The sequence below is a fragment of the Pagrus pagrus genome (assembly GCF_965226575.1).
Source record: "Pagrus pagrus genome assembly, chromosome: 19".
NCBI lineage: Eukaryota > Metazoa > Chordata > Actinopteri > Spariformes > Sparidae > Pagrus > Pagrus pagrus.
This window is the reverse complement of record NC_140203.1, coordinates 17,222,596-17,242,293: the sequence shown is the minus strand read 5'-3', so window position 1 is coordinate 17,242,293 and position 19,698 is coordinate 17,222,596. Positions and strand designations below refer to the sequence as shown.

Sequence of the window (19,698 nt, the reverse complement as noted above, 5' to 3'; positions counted from 1 at the left end):
GCCCAAAACCACAATGAAGTCATGTCAGTCTTGCTCACGGCGGTTGTCTGCTGCCAACAGGATGTTGGTAAAATAACACTTTAATAATCATTACGTGCAGCAACTTTTCCTGCAGAACTTCTAATTTTGCACTTTGCACAAACATTACAGTAAGGTCACAACAGAAGGTCAAGTGACAACAGAGCTTCAAAATCGCCATTGATCAATACTGAGTTCATTGATCTAAGACATACTGAGGAGACAAATATTAATGAGAGGAAGAAGCAGCACGAGGAAAAGGTCAATGACTGAATGATATGTCATCAAAGCCATTGATATGCAAATTGATGACGGTGTAGTTTGGTGAGTTTGTTCGGAGAGAGCGGAGATGAGATTCACGCTGCAGGCAGAGATAACTAGGCTTTTCAAATGCTAACCTTTACCTACTTTCCTGCGTGCTGCTGTGATCGGCTGCAGGTTTAAATCATCATCGCCTAAATACTCTGCCGGGAGATTTAATGAGACAGGCGGCGGGCAGAAGGGAAGCAAAACAAACTGGAAGTGTGTCTGGAACAAAGTTAATACGTTTAAAAAGCCTGATTCATTTCAGAAATCACAGCAAAGAGATAAAAAAAAAAAAAAAAACATCAGCTTGTTACTTCTGCTGTCTGTCTGTATGATCTGTCTACAGCAGACTATGTCACACCCAATTCTATGTAAGCATCCAAAACTAAACTATTCAAAGTGACACATCAGCCTTGTTCTCAGCATCAAGCAGCCATCTTACAATTTCATCACAGCAGCATCAGAACAATCGTCCACATGGAGCATCCAACTAAATAACGTCCAATCCCTTAAAATCTGACAAAACTGTTTAATTCTTTCTTCAATACTACTAATAATAATAATAATTTTTTGTGACTCCAGAGAAAGATGCATGTAATTTGATAAACTGCCTCCAGTGATGTCAGACAGTGGCTAAGTTAAGTTGCATTGTGGGTAATTCAGGCAATAGGTTTCAAAAAGGAAGAAGAATGTGTTGAATAAAAAGGACGACATCTCTGGTTCTGCTGCATTGTTTTTGATCACTAATGAGTCCAACAGTGTTAAAGGAGTGTGATGCGGACCACTGGACTGCTTTTCAAAACCTGCCGCTTACATTACCCACAATGCAACTCAGCAACTGAGTGACACTTGTCAGGGGAATCTGTGAAGACAGCCTGAATGTTTCAACAAAAATAATGTATCACAAGAGGAAGCGTTACGATGTGCTTATTGATGTTTTCTCCCATCCTCACAAATAAGGACCAGTCCCTGTATTTTAAGCATAAACATATTTAATGGGCTGATGCTGAATCACTGTAAATACCTCCGAGTCCTTGTTTGTGTTATTCTGAGATAAAAACGGACTCTTCCACAAACACCCAGCCGACTCTCACCTCCATCTCACTCTTCATCTGAATATTAATGACAGCTTGTTTCCCTTTAGGGGCATCGAGAATAAACACACACACAAACACTCTGCTCTGCCATCCATGTTTAGCCTTTTGCCCGCTGTCACCTTTCAATCGCACTTTCTATTTCTGTCCGTCTGTTTTCTCCTCTTTCTGTCACCCCATCTGTCTCATTGTGTCTGTCCTTCTATTTTCTCTGTCTTTCTCCCGATGCCTGTCTCTGTTTCCTTTTCTTCATTGTTCTCACACTCTGTCCGTCTGTATCTTTCTTCTGTCTCTCACTATTGTTGTTTTTGTTTGTGCATTATTACAATAGAGCAAGTTTCTACAGCGATGCTTGTGGCTCTGTGAGGCTGCAATACAACACGCGTCAACCAGGTGGCATGTTTACCACGATTGCCGTCTTGGTTTAGCGTGCTTGCATCCTAACATTTGCTTAAAAAAAACCCACATCAGCTCAGGCTCATGGGAGTGTGATTAGTTTTGCAGGTATTAAACGAAGCCATAATGAGTCATAAAGTGTTGGACAAAATTACATTTTTTATGGGTTAAGATAAAAAAGGGATCACTGAAGTTATTAGAGTTTATTCTGAGGGGAACGTGGATGTCTGAACCAATTTTTATGACAATCTGTTGTGGATAAATATCAGTCCAGACCAAAGTGGTGGACCAACAGAATGACATTAACATCCCTGGAGTGACGCCGCTCGAAGAGCAAAAGAAACACTGATGTAAACTGGAACAAAAACAAAGAGAAGGACAGCGACCCTGAGAGACCGCGAGACTAAAAAGATGATTTCAAAGTTGGATATTAATATAAGAAACTATGACCTAAAAAAATATTTCACTAGCACTTTGAAGCTTCTTCCAACTTTTCCCCTCTCTCTCCAGTTCTTCACATATTTCGCTCTAATCACTTTTCTCTTCTCCCAGACACATTGAAAACAGTGTGCGAGTACCTGTTCCCTCTGGAAGATGTCTCTGAGGTGTTCCAGCCCGAGACTCTTCAAGAACTGGTTGATGGTCATGTCGAGCAGAGCTGCAGAGACACGGTGATGTCAGCTGTTATACACATTCACACAACGTCTGTGACACCTACGCAGGAGAAAGAACCGGCTTTGATTCGTACGTACTTTCTCCTTCCTTTCTGTCAGATCCAGACGCTCCGTCTGCTGGTCCGGTGGCCCCGCCCACAGTGATGTCACCTAGGGGCGTGGACAGGTTGTCTATGCTGCTGGCTGCAGACAGGCAGGACGGGGAGGGAGAAGGGGAGATGACCACACCCCCTGTCGCACCTGTACTCACCACACTTGCGCTCACCTGAATGTGGAAGAGAGGCGATTTGGTTTAAAGGGCAAATAAGTCAGATTATCATCTATATATATGTGTGCTTATCTATACTTGTATGTATGTGTGTGTGTTTGCGCTCACCACAGTGGCCTGGGGTTTTAAGCAGCTTGGCAGGGCATCTGGCGGCATGGCATCAATCAGCAGCGCTCTGATGTCATCAGCCTGCCACAGAGAAAGAGACAGCCAGAACGAGAAGATGAATGCAGACGTGTTGTTTATGTATTTTTACACACATTACGTTTGTGGGTATTTTCTTCTTGAGTGGACAGCTCAGTGACAGTCACTTATAACATTCGCTGGAAACTTATTGAGATACCAGCAATTGAATTGGTTTCAAATTGTTATTTCCTTTAGTCCAACTTTATCCCTGCTAGCCACCTCACTCCCCGACCCTCAGCCTCAGGACACATGAGAATCGTCCTTTTAAAGCCAGACTATGTAACATTGACAAGTATGGATAATATAATGTGATAAAGTGGATATGAGTCATAAAGAAAGTAAGTCTGTTATCCAACAACATTAATTTTAAAAGTTCGCTAACATTAGCCAGCATAAGCTACTGGTCACACCAGACCTGCTAAGGCCGCAGCAGCTAAACCACTGAGTGTCGTAAATTGTGCAACAGTGCATGTGTTTGTTTTTAATATGAATTCCATTTATTCATTCGTTTATAACAGAGCTTGCATCCTTCATTTTGTCGCAGTACCTTGAAATAACAGCCAAGAAGGACAAAATAAAGCACACTGTCCACTTAAAGGTGAAATATGTAAGAACTGGCCATCTGTTAAATTCATACTCTCAACAAACAGGGGCGGCATATCGCCAGAGTAACTGCTAACTGTATTTTTGTTTACACATCCATGACTGGGGCTATTGTTAGCTTGGTAGCTCAGTTAGCCATGCAGCTAGCTGGACTACCCAGGGGAGAGTTGTTTTCAAACCGCTGGGAGAAAGAGGTTTTCAGGCATCTTTGACATAAATTAAAAAATGTTACTTCTTCACATTCTGTTGATGGTTTAAGTTAATTTCTGAATGTTTAAAACCAAAATTCTTGCATATTGCACCTTTAACGAATGATGGGCTGAAAACTTATTCCAAAACTAACCTGTGACTGTAAATAATACACACAACAGGATCAGTATAGATTCAAACTACACTGAAGCACAAGTGTTGGCTGACATCAGAAGTTGCAGGGACATAATGTACGTTGAAGCGGCCTCATTAGGGTGTAAGAAGTTTGGATTTACCTGTCCACCATCTCAATTTCTGTCTTCATGATGCTCAACTGTCTTTATAGCTAACCGTGACCATGACTGATACTGCAATTTGCTGACTCATAACACTTCTAAGGCTCCTGAAATAACTGTGCACACTGTGAAACGTTTCAAAGAAAGCCTTTGTACCGTCGCCAAGTCCAGCGGCGTCTGCCCCTCCTGGTTCTTCATGGTGGGATCGGCTCCATGGGCCAATAGCAGAGCGCAGAGCTGAGTCCGCCCCTTCTGCGCCGCTTCGTGGAGCGGTGTAAACGCCCACTTATCAGTGGCGTTGACGCATGTGTTGTATTTAATCAACAGGGCGGCTATGTCCACGTGCTAGACAGAGGAGAGGAGGCAGAGGTGAGGAAGAGGAAGGAGGTGGCGATGACAGATCGCACAGAGCGAACGAGACAGAAGATAAAAGAGGAGAGATGTGAAGAAGTGCAGAGGAGAGAGATTAGGAATGAAAGAAGAGGAGGAGGAGGAAGGAAGTGGTGAGAGGAGGAAAAAGAGACATAAGCAATAAAAGCAATTCACAGGAGCGAATGTGTGAAGTCTGCTGATTGACTGATAGAAGAATCGTGATCAGAGAATATGTAATACGTGGGACTCTGAAACAGTGTGAATTATTAACTCCATCATGGTGTTTGTTTTCCTTTCCCTCTTTTCCTGTTCTTCTCCCTCATCGTCTTGTCTCCACCTCTTGTCTTAGCGTCAAACACAGTGTAGCTTGGTTCTGGGTACCAGTGGGGGACGCTAAAAAGCATGTCTATGATGAGTGTGTGTCTCCACAACGCAGAGCTCATCAAATTTTCATTCAAACATGTGTTTCATGACTTTTTCAGTAGCAAAATATTGTCGAGCTGTACGGAAAATGTGACTAAGAGAGAACCAAGGTGAAGGGAATACTACATGCACGTACTTTATGATCACAACAATCATCTCAGTGGGAGAAATACTGTCTCACATCACAAGCAGGATGTAAAGTATCTGCAGGGATGTGAAAAGCAAGAAGCTGCATTTTATCAATCCCCACTGGCATTAAAGAGACAGTTCAACCCACGATCAAATATGAATATGTTTCCTCTTACCTGTAGTGCTGTTTATCCATCTAGATTGTTTTTGTGTGAGTTGTTGAGTTCGGGGGATATCGTAGAGACGTCTGCCTTCTCTCAAATATAATGGGACTAGAAGGCACTCGGCTTGTGGGGCTCAAAGAGTGAACAAACTACATTTCAGAAACTCAACAACAGTGTCTCTTTCCACAAATCAACACCCGCTGACTCAAGATAATACACAGAACTTGTTGTGAGCAGTTTCATGTAGGAACTATTTTCTTTCTACCAAACTAAACCTCATGGACAAAAGGCTAGCTAAGTAAGCCAACTGAGCTATCTTAAGTTACAGGACAGCTGAGGCGCCAATTAATGTAAATATCAGGTGCTGAAGATTTACGCTTCCTTCTGCGTAGTGACTCAGAAGGAAAATAGTTCCGACATGAAACTGCTCACAGAAAGGTCAGTGGATTATCTTGAGTAACCAGGTCATGATGACTGGACAGACAGATTGCTGTTGAGCTTTTATCATGTGTCTTTTTGAGCTTTGAGCACCAAAGGCCGAGTGCCATGATATTCCAGAGAAGGCCGATATCTCCACGACTCAGTGACTCACAGCAAAACAATCTAGATGGATACATGGCACTACAGGTAAGAAGAAAAATACATCTTGAACTGTCACTTTAAGATGTTAACTGATAAGTTCACATACTGATGCATGAAACCCACACGTGTTATGGAAGAAAAGTTAGGCACGATTAGCAGCTTAAGCTTGAAGGATAGTAGTTGAGAGTAGTGTAAAATGGCCACAATCACATGTTTGATGTCATCAGATTGCTCGTTTCGTCTCATAAATAGTCCCAAACCAATAAGGATTCAATTCAAAATCATACATTTCAATTTATAGTTCACAAAGAAACGCACCACATCTTCATTTCAAGCAGCTAGAACAAGTGAGTGTTTGCATTTGTGCTTTTGAAATCAATAAACAATGAATCAAATCCTCAAGACGTTGGATCATGTAATACCTTAACTGTCTCGGCACTAAGTTCAAGAGTTCATACTTAAATAAGATCCGAGTTTCATCCTAAAATCTTCAGAAGATGAACAGATATCAATAAGAATAAGAGCGACATGTTTGAAATAAACTTGTGAACTGAACTCGAGTCTGCAGCTTGTGTGTCTTACCCCGTATGAAGCGGCATTGTGTAAAGGTATCAGCCCTCCTTTGTCCTGCGCGTTCACATCGGCTCCATGTTCCAACAGATACTCTGCTACCTCCAAGTTGTTGTAGCCAGCTGGCGAGCGACGCGGGGGTTCAGGTTGTATGGAAAACAAAGCAGGACGGAAAGAAAGACGATGGAGGAGAGATCGATCGAGAGGATGAAAGAGGGTGAACAAAAAGAAAGTCAGGTAATAAGAGAGGAGGAAATAAAGAGAGAAAGACAGAAAGACATGTCAGCCTTCATCAGCTGCAGCGTGACAGCGTATAATCATCTTTTCCTTTCGCGAGCGAACACATGAAGGCAGAGGGTGCGTGGGTGTGTGTCTAAGTGGTCAGATCTTTGAAGAATCACAGACCTGCACAATGTTTTTCAGCAGTTCCTTAACTTTAAAAGTTGCCTGTCATGCCTCAAAACATTTTCTAATTAAAATGTTCCTAATTCATCGTACGGAAGCTCGACTGCTCATGAAAATGTCTAAAAAATCATGTAAGAAGACGAAGGCTAATCAGCGTCCCCCACCGGAGGATGATTACACGGAGAAACACTGCAGGAACAACATGACGCAGAGAGAAAGGCAAAGGCATTCAGCCATGACGACACCGGTTCAATACCTGACTCGTGACAACAGGTTTTCCTCTGTGAGGCGACTTGTTTAATGACGAGGACTCTACCCTCACCTAACCCAACGGGTAATCTTTACATTATTCATGTCAGAGTTTGAGCTCATCACTTTATGAGACTCTTGATAAGCATGAGGATGAAAAAAGCAGTAATCTAAATATTGACCCTGCGAGGTTTGAAGAGATTTTTGTACGGTGTTTACGCCTGCGAGCTGCTGTTTCTCTCTTCTTATCTCTGCAGCTGATGTTATCACGATTACAGACCTGAATAAATACACCAGTACGTGTCTGTGTTTGCAGCTACAGTATCTCTGCCATCTCTGCAACTTCATGAAGTTTGTAAAAGGATCCAAGGTTGTTACATTACATTATAACTGCTAGTTTAATATATGTAATAAACTGTGATAAAAATGGTCTTTCAGCTCTTGGTAATTCATGATAAATACTCATATTTGCAGTTATTATTTGAACTTTTAACAGCCCAATACCCCCTGAACCTCTAGCCTTCAGTCAGGATGGCTGAACATGTACAACTAGAGAAAAAAAGGCCGAACTTTCCCTTTAAAAACATGAAAATGATGGATGAGCTGGATGTGACAACATTTCTTACAACTTAATTACGTTAACTCAGAGCACACCATCTTTCCCCACTCCCGTCTACTCACAGCTGAGTCATCTCTCATTCACAAGAAATTACAATACGTGATGACTTATTTTTTGCCCCAGACAGAAATTAGCGGTCCGTCTCGAGCTTATTCAAACGGCTGCTGCCCAGTTCCTAACAGCGAGGAGGAGACGAGAACATCTGGCTCCCTTTAGAATTGATGAGAACATCCAGCAGATAATTGTGAAGACACTGTGATGTCTGTCATATATCTCCTGGTTATATTTGAGACGTGCCGTTCCACTCTGAGCCTCAACTCAATCTGAGATGCTGAGATGAGTCTCCTGTCTCGGCATATCACCAGGGGCCTTTTTTGGGCCCCTAAGCCCCCAGCCTATATCTTATTATGTCGACCCTGTTATACCGTTTTTATTATGATTTATTCAATTTCATTTATGAATATATATTTAATGTTATTACTATTCTCTCCGACAGTGTTACCTCTAGTGTTTTTTGTGTAAAAACTTATTTATCATTATTATTATCCGCCTCCAAGTAAAAACTTGCTGCTTGAACAAACTAATAACTTGTTAACGATCCATAGAGAAGCAATCAGCTACTTGTTTCATGAATCTTGTGCTCATCATAGAACCACAGGCTCTTTTAATATTTCTACTTTTACAGCAAAATTAGCGTGTACACTGAATGCTGTTATTATTATTTTTAAAAAAATAGTTTAAATAACTTTTCATTGCCAGGAGAAGAGTTTGCCTTTCTGTTTGTTTTTCTTGTTTGTCTCATTCTTTATCCCCAAACGTGCCGGATTAATAAGGAAAAAGATCATAAACCTCGTCAGATCCATAAGACGTTAAAACGTGTTTTAATCAAAAACAATATCAAGCAGACACTCAGTTTTTTCCAGAGCTGATGCTGGAAGCAGCTAAGGAGTGAGACATCGCACTTCTTTCTCATCTCTGTTGAGAGTTGCACGTGTGCCATAGTGATTAGGCAGCTGACAAGGTGTAGTGACACAGAGTGCGTAAGTTTGTCTTTCAAACTCAGTGCCAACTGAACGATCTGCTTGAACAGAGTCGGATGGAAAAGTATGAACAAGCCAGCGTCCTTGACTTTAACGAACGTCATAGCATCGCACCTGACGAGGGGCCAAAATTAGCACGTCCACCCGGGTGGAGCTGGAGATGATAAACACCTATGACGTGGGAGTGAATACCGACTTTACCCGTTCACATTAAAACAGAAGCCAGATGTTAGTGGGTGCTCGTGGGTTTTCTGTCCTGTCTGAAGTTGGTAACGGTCATCGATTACGTAACCTTGTCTGGTGGTGACATTGAAGAGCTCATATTTCCTGACCTGTGAACTAAGTGTGGTTCGACTGAGTGATGCTAAGCCTTACGTTCAATGATAACCGTTATAAAAAATGTCCCAGCCTGCCTGTCTCTCACCAAAGCGTTTCTGTCCTCCAGACGTTAGCTGTCTGGCTGCGTTCATTGCCTTGTTCTTGGCACTGCACTGAGCCAATATCCCAGGAGGTCGGCTGTTTCTGGGAAACTGCAGCCAGAGTGATTGGCACCAGCAGATAGAACATGTCCAAAGTCGCTTAAATCCTGCAAACTTCAGCCAAACAGTAACTAAAAACCTCTGGCTTTATCCTTGGTTTCAATGTGTCTGCAAAGAATTTAGTTGGGTGTGTCCTAAAAATGACGTGAATGTGTGCATGCATGTTACCTGCGAGGTGCAGAGGTGTTGAGTTGCGTCCCTGCGTATCCCGACAGTTGATGTTGTCGGGGCTACATAACTTCTGCACCCGGGCCAGGCAGCCTTTTTTGGCAGCGTCCAGCAGCGCAGCATCTCCTCTCAGCAGGTCCTGGATGTCGGTGTCCCCGTCCTTCACCAGGTCCAGAGGCGTGTTCCCGTCTCGGTTCTTCTTGGTGGGGTCCGCCCCGTGCTGGAGAAGAAAAAATGTTGAAAAATGTTGAAAAATGTTGATTAGTGTTTCCCTAAACCCAAGGTGATGTCCTTAAATGTCTTGTTTGTCCACAACCCAAAGATATTCTTGTCACAGAGGAGTAGAAAACAGACAATATTCAAATCTGAGAAGCTTCAGGAGGATTTTGACTCATCCACAAACATAGAGATATGTTTATCCACCATGTACACAGAAGTCCTTAAGGTAAATCGTGTTTTAAATCGAAATGCAGAGCTTAAACCATCTTAACAGAGACTCGATTTAATGACTCAATGTTGGCCCACAACTTGATTCTACAAAATATCAGCCCTCAAAATCCCTTATCGCTTAAAACCCCGTAGGAAGCGTTCCACTCAGACGAACGAAGAAACGATGACAAGTGACGAGTGGGAAGTGGATGAAGGTAATTCACCGGAGAGAAGAAGAGAGGGAGAGACGAAAGAGGGGTGAGGACAGGACAGCCAGTGAAGTGGAAAACACCACATACCCTGGAGACGACGGGGGGAAGCAGACATTTTCATCGCTCAACTGTCTCCTAGGTTACGGTTACTTGTCATTTCATTGTACGTTTCGAAATCCGCTCATTAAAATTTGATGTTGTGGGACCACTCCCCTGAGTATCCACTGCTGCTGGCCTGGAAATGTCCATAACACATCTCTCATGGCTGTATTGCCTTTTTCAAAGTTTTTTTTTTTTTTTTTTAAACTATGCATGTTATGATTTTCCTGCCCTACTTCTACATTTCTATTATCTCCTTGCTGCTGATGTAATCACATTCTCACTGTAATTTATTCTCTATCTAGGAAAATTAGAATAGAGACCCATATAAGTTATAATTGGGACATTTCCATATAAGTAAACGTCGGTTTTGTTCAGATTCAGTCTATATTTAGTTCATGAAAGATTTTTCATTCACTGTAGTGAAACACTAAACTCTCTCTTGTGAACAGTCGTCTGGCTCGTAAGAGGTAACGCATTTTCCACTTTTGATCTGTGTATAAACACAGTAATGAGGCTACCGGTATGCTAGAAGCTCTGTGAAGCTGTACTTGGGCACAGTGGTGCTTAGATCTGATTGAACGTCATTTCTAACATGCAGATTTTAAGAAGCTGAAATGTTTGCCAGGTTCGCTGTCGTATTTTAACATTTGTAAACTAGCATTAGAGTCAAGCTGCTACAGCTACAACTAACAATTATTTTCATCGGCAATAAAACTGTTGATTTTTTTTCTCAATTTATCAAATAGTTTAGTCTATAAAATGTCAGAAAATGGAGAAAAAATGTCAATCAGTCTTTCCAAAAGCCCAAGATGACTTTCTTAGATGGTTTGTTCTTTTCTATTTCACCTGAGCAGTGCTTAACCCTGGGGGTCCATCCAGGGTTCATAGAACTAGGGTTATATCTGTAACCCTCATTTTTTTGTTCACAACCCAACCATAGGATATTAATTTTACTGTCAAAGAGGTATGAAGAAAACAGAAAGTCTAAGAAACTTGAATCAGGGAATTTTAACTTCATGGACTGGACCTTCATGGATATCTGTACCAGATTTCACTGCAATCTATCCAATAGTTGTTGACATATTTCACTCTGGACCAAAGTGGAGCAATGACCAACCAACATAAATGGCTAGAACAACAAGCAGAGCTAGAAGAAAGATACTTGCATAAGCCGAGATCTCATCAACAGAAATGCTAAAGAAAAAGATTTCACACCGTTCCACTGAAAGTTGGTCTCCTGCAAGACGATAACACATCCAGCCGAAGATCATAAGAGTTCACACATTTCTAACAAGTGCTAACAAGATAGGTTGTTCTGTAATCCCAGAGAACTTTATTATGTTCTCGCACTCTCAAAAAGAATGCTAATAAGCGTTTTGTATGTCTCACAAGATCTCCTGCAGAATATCAGAGCACTGGAAGCGAACGCAGCAGTTTTACTCCGAGCACAAATCCAACACAGAAAAGGGACAATAGAAAGTTGACAACAAATAGAGGAGACAAAGGAAATCCGACTGCTGAACTCTGGAATGGTTTATTCAGAGAGGGAGAACAGTTAGATCCCGAGGCCATGGCAGATTAACACCAGAGTGCGGGAACACTTTGTTGTTTTGTGTGCATGTGTGTGTTAAAGGGGGAAATGAGGGCGCTGCCATGTGTACGCAGGAATCACAAACACAAGCTTCAAATCTGACTGAAATTTGCAAGGATTTTCCAACCAGAGTGGAAAAATGCCAAACCTTCCCACCACCTTGAACAATCGATCACTGCCTGCATTTCTAACCTCTGCCTCCAGACCTCTTAGGGCAACCATCAGATAAGTGAGAGAGCGGCCTGAGGGGAGCTGCTGTATCGCTGAACTCCAGGACTGTTTGGAGAGCACCGACTGGGATTTATCTGCACATGAGGCTACGCATACTGACAGTGTGGAATATGTTTCATGTGCTGCTGCATATGTTATGATAAAGCTAACGACAGGGGGAACAGCCGCCAAGGTTTGCTGAATGAAACAACAACAAAACAACGAAGCACAACCGCTCTGCACTCAAAGGTAAGTCCATCATTGATGTTACGCTAAACGAGGAAGAACAATCGCTTGTGATAAACTCCCACTAAGATAAGAGAGCCTTTTGTTGGATGAACACAAACAAAGCTGCTGAGGCAGATGGTGTTCTTGGACACGTGCTGAAGTCCTGAGCTGACCGGTCTTCATGAGCATCGTTAACATTTCACTGAGTCAAGTTACCAACTACAGACGCAAATTAAAGGCAAAAACCAAAATAAAATTGTATTAAGGGAGACCTGTTTTTTAAGTATTGTCCTTTCCTTCAGTGTTTGTATATGTTATTGTGCATGTAAAAGATCTTGAAAGTTAAAAAAAATAGTCCACACCAACAGAAGCTCCTCTCTCCCACAGAAAACACTGTTCGTCAGTAGTCCTGCCTTTAATTCTGTGACTTTGTGACATCACACTACGTCACCATGTCACAAATTCACATAATTTATGTCTAGAAGCTAGTTTGGCATATAAGAACTGATTTAGCACAGCTGCCCTGTTGTTGTAAGCGCTGCTGGCTCAGGCGTCTGTGAGCTGACCAATCAGAGCAGATTGGGTACTCGGGAGGGGGGGCCTTAAAGAGACAGGAGCTAAAAGGGAGTGTTTCAGACAGAGGGGGATACAATGCTGCAGCACTGGGCAGTATGAGAAGACTGATGTGTTCATTTATTCATCTATAATCTAATGCCAAAGTATATGACTAATAGTCTGAACAACTATTGACCTTTGGCCCTCACCCTCATAATCACAAAGTGATTTAAGAGGACGACCCCTCTTTCCCTGAGTTTGGATCAATATCAATTTGCCTTTGGGACAATCAGGTCAACATACTGTGTAATAGAATTTTAAATAACAGATGATTACATGCAGCATAACAGTGTATAGTAGTGAAATGAATGTGCTGACTGCAGACAATCAGTGTAGGGCTGCAGTTGGTGGTTTATTCATTATGATAAATCTAAATTAATTTTTAATGACTACTGGCTTTGCTCATGAAAATCCCCTAGAGTCAGAGGTGACATCTTTCAATTGCTTGTTATTTTTGGCACCAACAGTTCAAACCTCAAAGATATTTAAGTAATCATAGTCAGGTGTGAATCCGTATGCTGCGCAAAGTTTACAAGAATTTTCAGAAAATGCTAATTAATGTGTATTTCCATCCACTACTGTGCTTTACTAGGAGTTGGGCACAACAAGATAAAGAGTTTGTGGCACCAACTTTCCAGCCGCATGCCATTAAACCACTGCAGAAGAAGAGGGTGTAACAAACCTCAAGCGGAAACAATGTGGAAAACATGATGGCATTTATGTTGAATTAACGTATTTGGGTTACCATCTACTCATCTTTGTTGCATCCTGTTCTTACTGATACACCAACCTTTCCACTTCAGCCAAACTTTAAAACCGTTTTGTGATATTTTGACTTTATTTGTTTTTAACTTCTGGTGTTTCCACTTGGGTCTTATAATGCGTAAATGGTAAATGTGCATAATAAAAACAACCTTAATGATATGACAGAGAAATCCAGGGTATTCTCACTTTTGAGGAGCTGGACATTTGTTATTTTTACTTCACAATTGACTTTTTTTCAACAATTATCAATTAGTTTCCTTTAAAGTCACTGGATCTCATCTTCCTGAAGGCTGGCACCATGAAATCACTTCTACAGACTCCACCCAAACAAAGACAGTGCATGTTTGTACAGTCAGACTGAGAAACTGCTTTTTCCTCAGAGCTGTCACTTTCCTTCACACTGCCCCTCCCCCCGCAAACCCCACAACCACAACTGTCATCCCAGCAGCTCCACCGCACCACCACCACATCCGCACACACTCGGTGCATCATCACGCTCCTACTTTGGTACCACTTAGCCTGACCTTGTCAATCTCACAATCTAACAGACCATGAGCAATATTCCTTTGCTATTCCTTTCCACTATCCTTGAACAAGCCTCGTTTTGAAGCATTTTTAGTCTTTAATACATTCTGTGTTTGTAAGTACTTAAAATGTTGTTATTAGTTTCATTTTCTTCAGTGCATCTGGTAGAGGTTGCTCCAAACCTGATCTCACTGTGCAACAACAGTGAAGGAATTTTAATTTTAAGTCTGGAAGCAACACATTATCCCCGCAGCGGATGTGTACTTGCTTCGCCGCGTGCGTTCATGTGCATGAACTCAACAGTGTTGATCTAATAATAATTTATGCCGCGCCATATGGCAACAACACAGCGGTGATGGAGCCTTGTCTGGAGGTGATTATGATAGGAACAACAAAATCACATTCAGCTGTGAAACCGCAACATTTCACAGGACTCATTTAGACTACGAGACGTGGCAATCAGGTATCACACTGCAGATATTTTCAGCCTTGTAGTCTGATTGGTCAGTTTATCCCTGAGAGCATGACAAGTTATAGCTTTTATTGCGTCTGATGGGCCAATTACAGGACTCGGAACGACTTTTACTTCAGATCTGTACTGTTGATATGTACACACTGAGTAACACACACAATATTCACTGGACATACAGAGCATTAAATGGCAGGACAGATTTCTGAGACTCATGTCTTGTAAATACTTTCCTCTGAAGCTGTATGTAGAGGAGGATAAGAGGGGTTAGGGTTAAAGCCACACCAAGAAAATGGCTGCCGAATTCAAACGTTTTAATCCGGCAGACTTCAACGTATCCTGGAGTCCTGCATGGTATCTGCATCGGCATGCTAATGTTAGCAGATGTGGCTGGTGTGATGTTTAATGCCACACAGACAACAGAAGAAGCTGCTCCTTAAGATGGAGATATTATTAAGCCTGCTGCTAACAATTAATATCTTCACCAAGCTTAAGCCTGGAGGCGATCATGCATATGGTCGTGTCTGTCCACAGCAAATTTTACATACTACTAGGTTTGGCCAATATCCAAAATCTTATATCACAATATTGTGACATGACGTGACAGACGACATGTAGCCTCATTCAAATCCCTTGGCTCACCATTTTCTTTTCAAAATAAAAGCCAGAAGAAGCCATAACATCTGCTTGATATTTAATATTGGGAAACATATTGCAAATGAATCTCATACTGGCCTACATACTACAAGATCCATCAGCCTCATATTTTTTGTGAAAACGTATGACTTTATGCTCTCTTCTATTGACTGTTTTGTTGTATACCACCATTGACTCCTGACTCCTCACTCCTGTTGACCGGCTGCTGAGAGTCACAAGTGATCAACAACTGCTTCAGTTTGGAATCTCAGTACTACCAGCTACCTCATGTTAGATCAATTCAACCTGAATTTCGGCAACTTGAGAGCGAATTTTGTTGTGAATTCAATTAAATATTGATAAGATTCTTCTTAGGCGAAAGCTTAGGTCTTTACATATGTTATGTATGATATGTTATGATCCATTAAGGTCAGGCCGGGTGGAGATGTGATCTCTCATGAGAACACTCTTCTTGTTTTCATGATCGATTCATTGTTCAGTCAATAAAACATTCAGAAAATAGTGAAAAACATGCCCAGAGAGTCCAAGGAGAAGTTCACCTGACAATCTAAAACCACGAGAGTGTAGGTGATACCCTCCCTTTACTTCCACCTTCTTTGATTTAGACTGATAAGAAGGGTCTTTATTTATCTGAATAGTTGCCGTATGCAGCATTAGTCTGATTTCCATGGCAGGGACTACCACTGAGTTTTATCAAGTCTTGATTGCTACTGAGGTGGCCCAAGTTTTAACGTGAATTCATATGCATTTGTGGCACTGAAAGTTCTTGAGGTGATAGGAGAGAAAAATGCAGGTCTAACCTTGAGCAGCAGTTTGCAGATCTCGTATTTGCCCTTGGCAGCAGCTTCATGGAGTGGCGTGAACTTCCATAAGTCGGCCACGTTGACTGAGGCACCATGTCTGACCAGCAGCTCGGCCACCTCGTAGTGACCATACGAACAGGCGTTATGGAGGGGAACCAGGCCACTGTAAAGGAAAAAACAAACAGTTATTTCTAGTTTATCATGTTAACAAAATGGACCAAAATCTGTCTGTAAATGTTTAATTTTATGTTAGCCGCAACTTAAGTGTCACACCCTTTGTCCTTGGCATGGACGTCGGCCCCGTGGTGCAGCAGGTACTCCACCACAGACACTCTGTTGTAGCCAGCAGCAAAGTGAAGGGGGGTTGAGTGCCGTCCCTCCAGGTCTCTACAATTCACATTCTGAGCCGTGCACAACGACTGGAGAGAGACGGAGAAAGAGACAAGGGGGGGGGGACAAAAGTGAATATCTGTCTTCAAATTAAAGAGCTGAAGAATTAAATCTATTCTCCATGGCTGGTAACCAATCATGTAGTGATTGCAATCAAGATTTATTTTCATTATCGTTCTTTATTATTTAGATTTAAAAAGTTTCTTTGGAGAAAGATTAGATTTAAAAGGTTTTTCATCAAAGGCGTTTTTCATCCAGAACAATGAGGTTTTTTTTTTAATGTTCAAAAGCAATAACAGCATTTTCTTACTGAAGATGGACGAGGAATCGTTATAAATAATCAAAATCGCAACACTGAGAGAACAAAAAAAAAGCAACTGTTAAGGAAACTGGACACGTCGTTTTTCTCTGATAATTGGATAAAAACACTGAATGTAATTTACATACAGATATGAACAGGGGATGTTTCTTTGTTCTGCCTCGAATATTTCAGGTATAGTCTTAGAAACAATTTATAGTTTAAGTGATTCAGTTTTTCAAAGCCACACTACTAGGAGTATCTTAACAACAACATCACGCTTAGAGTTGGAAGCTCGATTGCTGGGATAATGTTATGCTGCTGAAATGGTTGATGATGATTGAACGGCAACAGAAAAGATGATGGACAGTGAAAATCTGGAGGGATATCAGCCCATATTTCAAGGTAAAACAACATACTTGATAGCTGTTAGCTTTAAACCACTCCCTGGCAAGCATTACTGTTTGATTACATTTAGTTTGTTTCACTTTTAGGCTTAAATAAAAGTGTCCAAGATGTGTGTTAATGTGCATTGATACTTCTGCAGAAGCTAATAAAATATGTGGTTTTTACTTAAGAAATGAACCAATGTTTCTCCAGATCTGTCTTTCAGCTGCTGACCAACCACAAAGCGGTGAAATGGCTGCCGCGTGAATACGGTCTTTTGTGCTGAAAGTTTGAACAGACATTTATGTTCGACTTAATTTTCCTCTGCCATGAGGTTTACATTTGTTGGGAAAACATTCCCATTGTATTCTGTCTCAAATGCTGGCAAAGTAGGATGTATATCCAGTAGAAACATCTGGTGAAGAGGTGATATACTGTATCACCCTTAAATGCCACCCAGACTCATAAGTTTACATCATCCTTTTGATTCCCTAAAAACACCAACTACGATTAGCATCAAACCAGACAAACAGTACTTCTGAGAGACAGCAAGACGGGTAAACAAAAATAGAGAAAAGGGTAACATTGTTCCTTCTGCCCACCCATCATGATTTATGATGAAAAATATGTCTGTGAAATCAAATATGTGGGGCGGTTTTAGGGAGCAGCAGCAACAATACTGAAGTTGTTAACTGAAGTTGAGAGAAATAATGCAGTTCTGCTGAACTGAGGCCGACACCCGCTGCCCTGCTGTTCACAGAAAATAACTGCGCTACTTTTCTCTTATTTCACACCCAATTACACCTCAGATCAGAAGTAAGAGGACACACAGTGGGGAATTTAGTTTAAAGTTTACTTCCACCACTCTCTAGGACGCTGTTTTTTACAGGAAATGCAATCAAACATCCTGCTGGTAGACTTGTTCCTCAGTCTTAAGCCATTATCCTTCACTGCAACTGCAGAGCAGCTTCTGTGGATTAAAGCTGTGTTTCGAGGAATATAAATAAAATTAAGTGGTTAGTTTTGATTAAAGCTGGCGGGTATGATTAAAATTGCCGACATTAGGTTTTGCACAGAAGACTGTGGAGACTTTCTGGTGAGGTCAGGATGACAAGGGGTCAGTTATGAATCAATTCCAGTTTGTTCTGGAGCTTCTGAGTGTTTGTTTCTAACACATTTATATCAATATGAGCTGACATGACAAGTCCACTCTGTCTGCTTGGGTAATTTCCCTTCAGAAAGAGCAAAGAGGACTCCGTATTGAGCAGTTATATCAGTAATAACCAATGTGGAGCTGCGGCATTTAGTCAATAAGTCTTTTAGTTCATTGACAGAAAATTAATTGATGCTGGTTCAAGCTTCTCAAAGGTATGACACAATGCACTACAATACACTTTGATATGCAAGGCTACGCTACATTACGCTATGATCATTTTGGTCTCTGCCCACTCCAAAAAGGATATGTCTGGCTCCTTAGCTGCTAAATGCTCCACAGGGTTCTCCAGCTAGTCGCTAACTATGACTGTCTGCTGTTTTGAACAGGTAGTGCACAGTCGGCTTTAAGAGCTGCTGCTGCACCACACAATGACAAAATGAGTAGGAATGGAAATTACATTAATGTAACTCATGATAAGATGCTATCATGATACTTTGCCGAAGACAATGAGAGTGTCAAGATAAAGTGATTCTGCAATGTCTTGAAACATCACAATGTCTGTGAAAAAAGGCAAAAAGCATGACTGCATTTCAGTGTCAATTTCACAGAGTTTGACAACTGAGTCAAAGCTCAGCTGAGCTCAGTGCCTCTGTATCTGATTTAATGTTGTCGTTACCCGTTTTTGGTGAGCATAAGACAAATTTCCACGCTGGTAGAGTCACATTGTCTGGGGAATCTGTTAAGAACGCCTGGATGTTTTAATAAAAATATCAGTATTTGGCAAAAGTGTATTGATAGTGTATCGCAGGATTAAGCGATACAGTATATCGTCATATCGATATTCTGTCACGCCCCTAAATATGAGAGCGACGAGAGTGAAACAAAGCAATAAAGTTGTGGGTCTGACAGTTGAACGATGAGCTGAAACTCTGCAGAGCTCCATAAAGGTGAAAGAGGCTGATAATTCTCTGTAGGTTCTTAGCTACGAGCGACCCCTCTCACATTATCACAGTGTCATTAAACACAACCTTATTATAACATGATAGATTATAGCTGCTATGTCTCAAAGGATTTTTCTTAGTGTTATCTGACAAAGTGAATGTGGCTATGGCTTCTGCACTGTAGGACAAGAAATACCTGAGCACATCGTTTAGTAATTTAATGCTTTGAATGATGTAGAAAATGTTCCTGAATGACACAATCTGTCTCTCTTTGACCCATCGTCTTGGGCGACTATCTCACGAACAGTTCAGCCTGAACCTCCTCCACATGTGAACAGATGACAGGAGTCATCCCAGAAACAGTGCAAAGGGTTTTTGTTCTTAAAACGTCAATCAGTAGCTCAGCCAGAGAAGTCCCTGTACGTGTGTGTGTGTGTGTGTGTGTGTGTGTGTGTGTGTGTGTGTGTGTGTGTGTCAGGTAACAAGAGACTGACAGAAAGCCAGACCAGAGCTCATCGTCTGTTCTGCCTCGATCCTCTGCCAACCTGCCAAGGCATCACACTTCACACACTGACAGACCCTCTTCATCTCGATAACCCCATTACTGTCTGTCTCAGCGGGTAAAGACAC

The 19,698-nt window shown here is 41.5% G+C and overlaps 1 protein-coding gene across 2 annotated transcripts in view; it reads right to left on the bottom strand.

The window, feature by feature from the left end:
* tnksa (tankyrase, TRF1-interacting ankyrin-related ADP-ribose polymerase a) overlaps nt 1-19,698 on the bottom strand; it is a 96,657-nt gene that overhangs the window by 9,736 nt on the left and 67,223 nt on the right. For both annotated transcript variants that reach the window (XM_084339677.1, XM_084339678.1), the window contains 8 exons: nt 16,170-16,315; nt 15,894-16,059; nt 9,291-9,510; nt 6,283-6,392; nt 4,187-4,375; nt 2,865-2,945; nt 2,567-2,753; nt 2,393-2,472 (listed from right to left, as the gene is read on the bottom strand). In XM_084339677.1, coding sequence (XP_084195803.1) covers nt 2,393-2,472; nt 2,567-2,753; nt 2,865-2,945; nt 4,187-4,375; nt 6,283-6,392; nt 9,291-9,510; nt 15,894-16,059; nt 16,170-16,315 — 1,179 coding nt within the window. The remainder of the gene's footprint in view (nt 1-2,392; nt 2,473-2,566; nt 2,754-2,864; nt 2,946-4,186; nt 4,376-6,282; nt 6,393-9,290; nt 9,511-15,893; nt 16,060-16,169; nt 16,316-19,698) is intronic.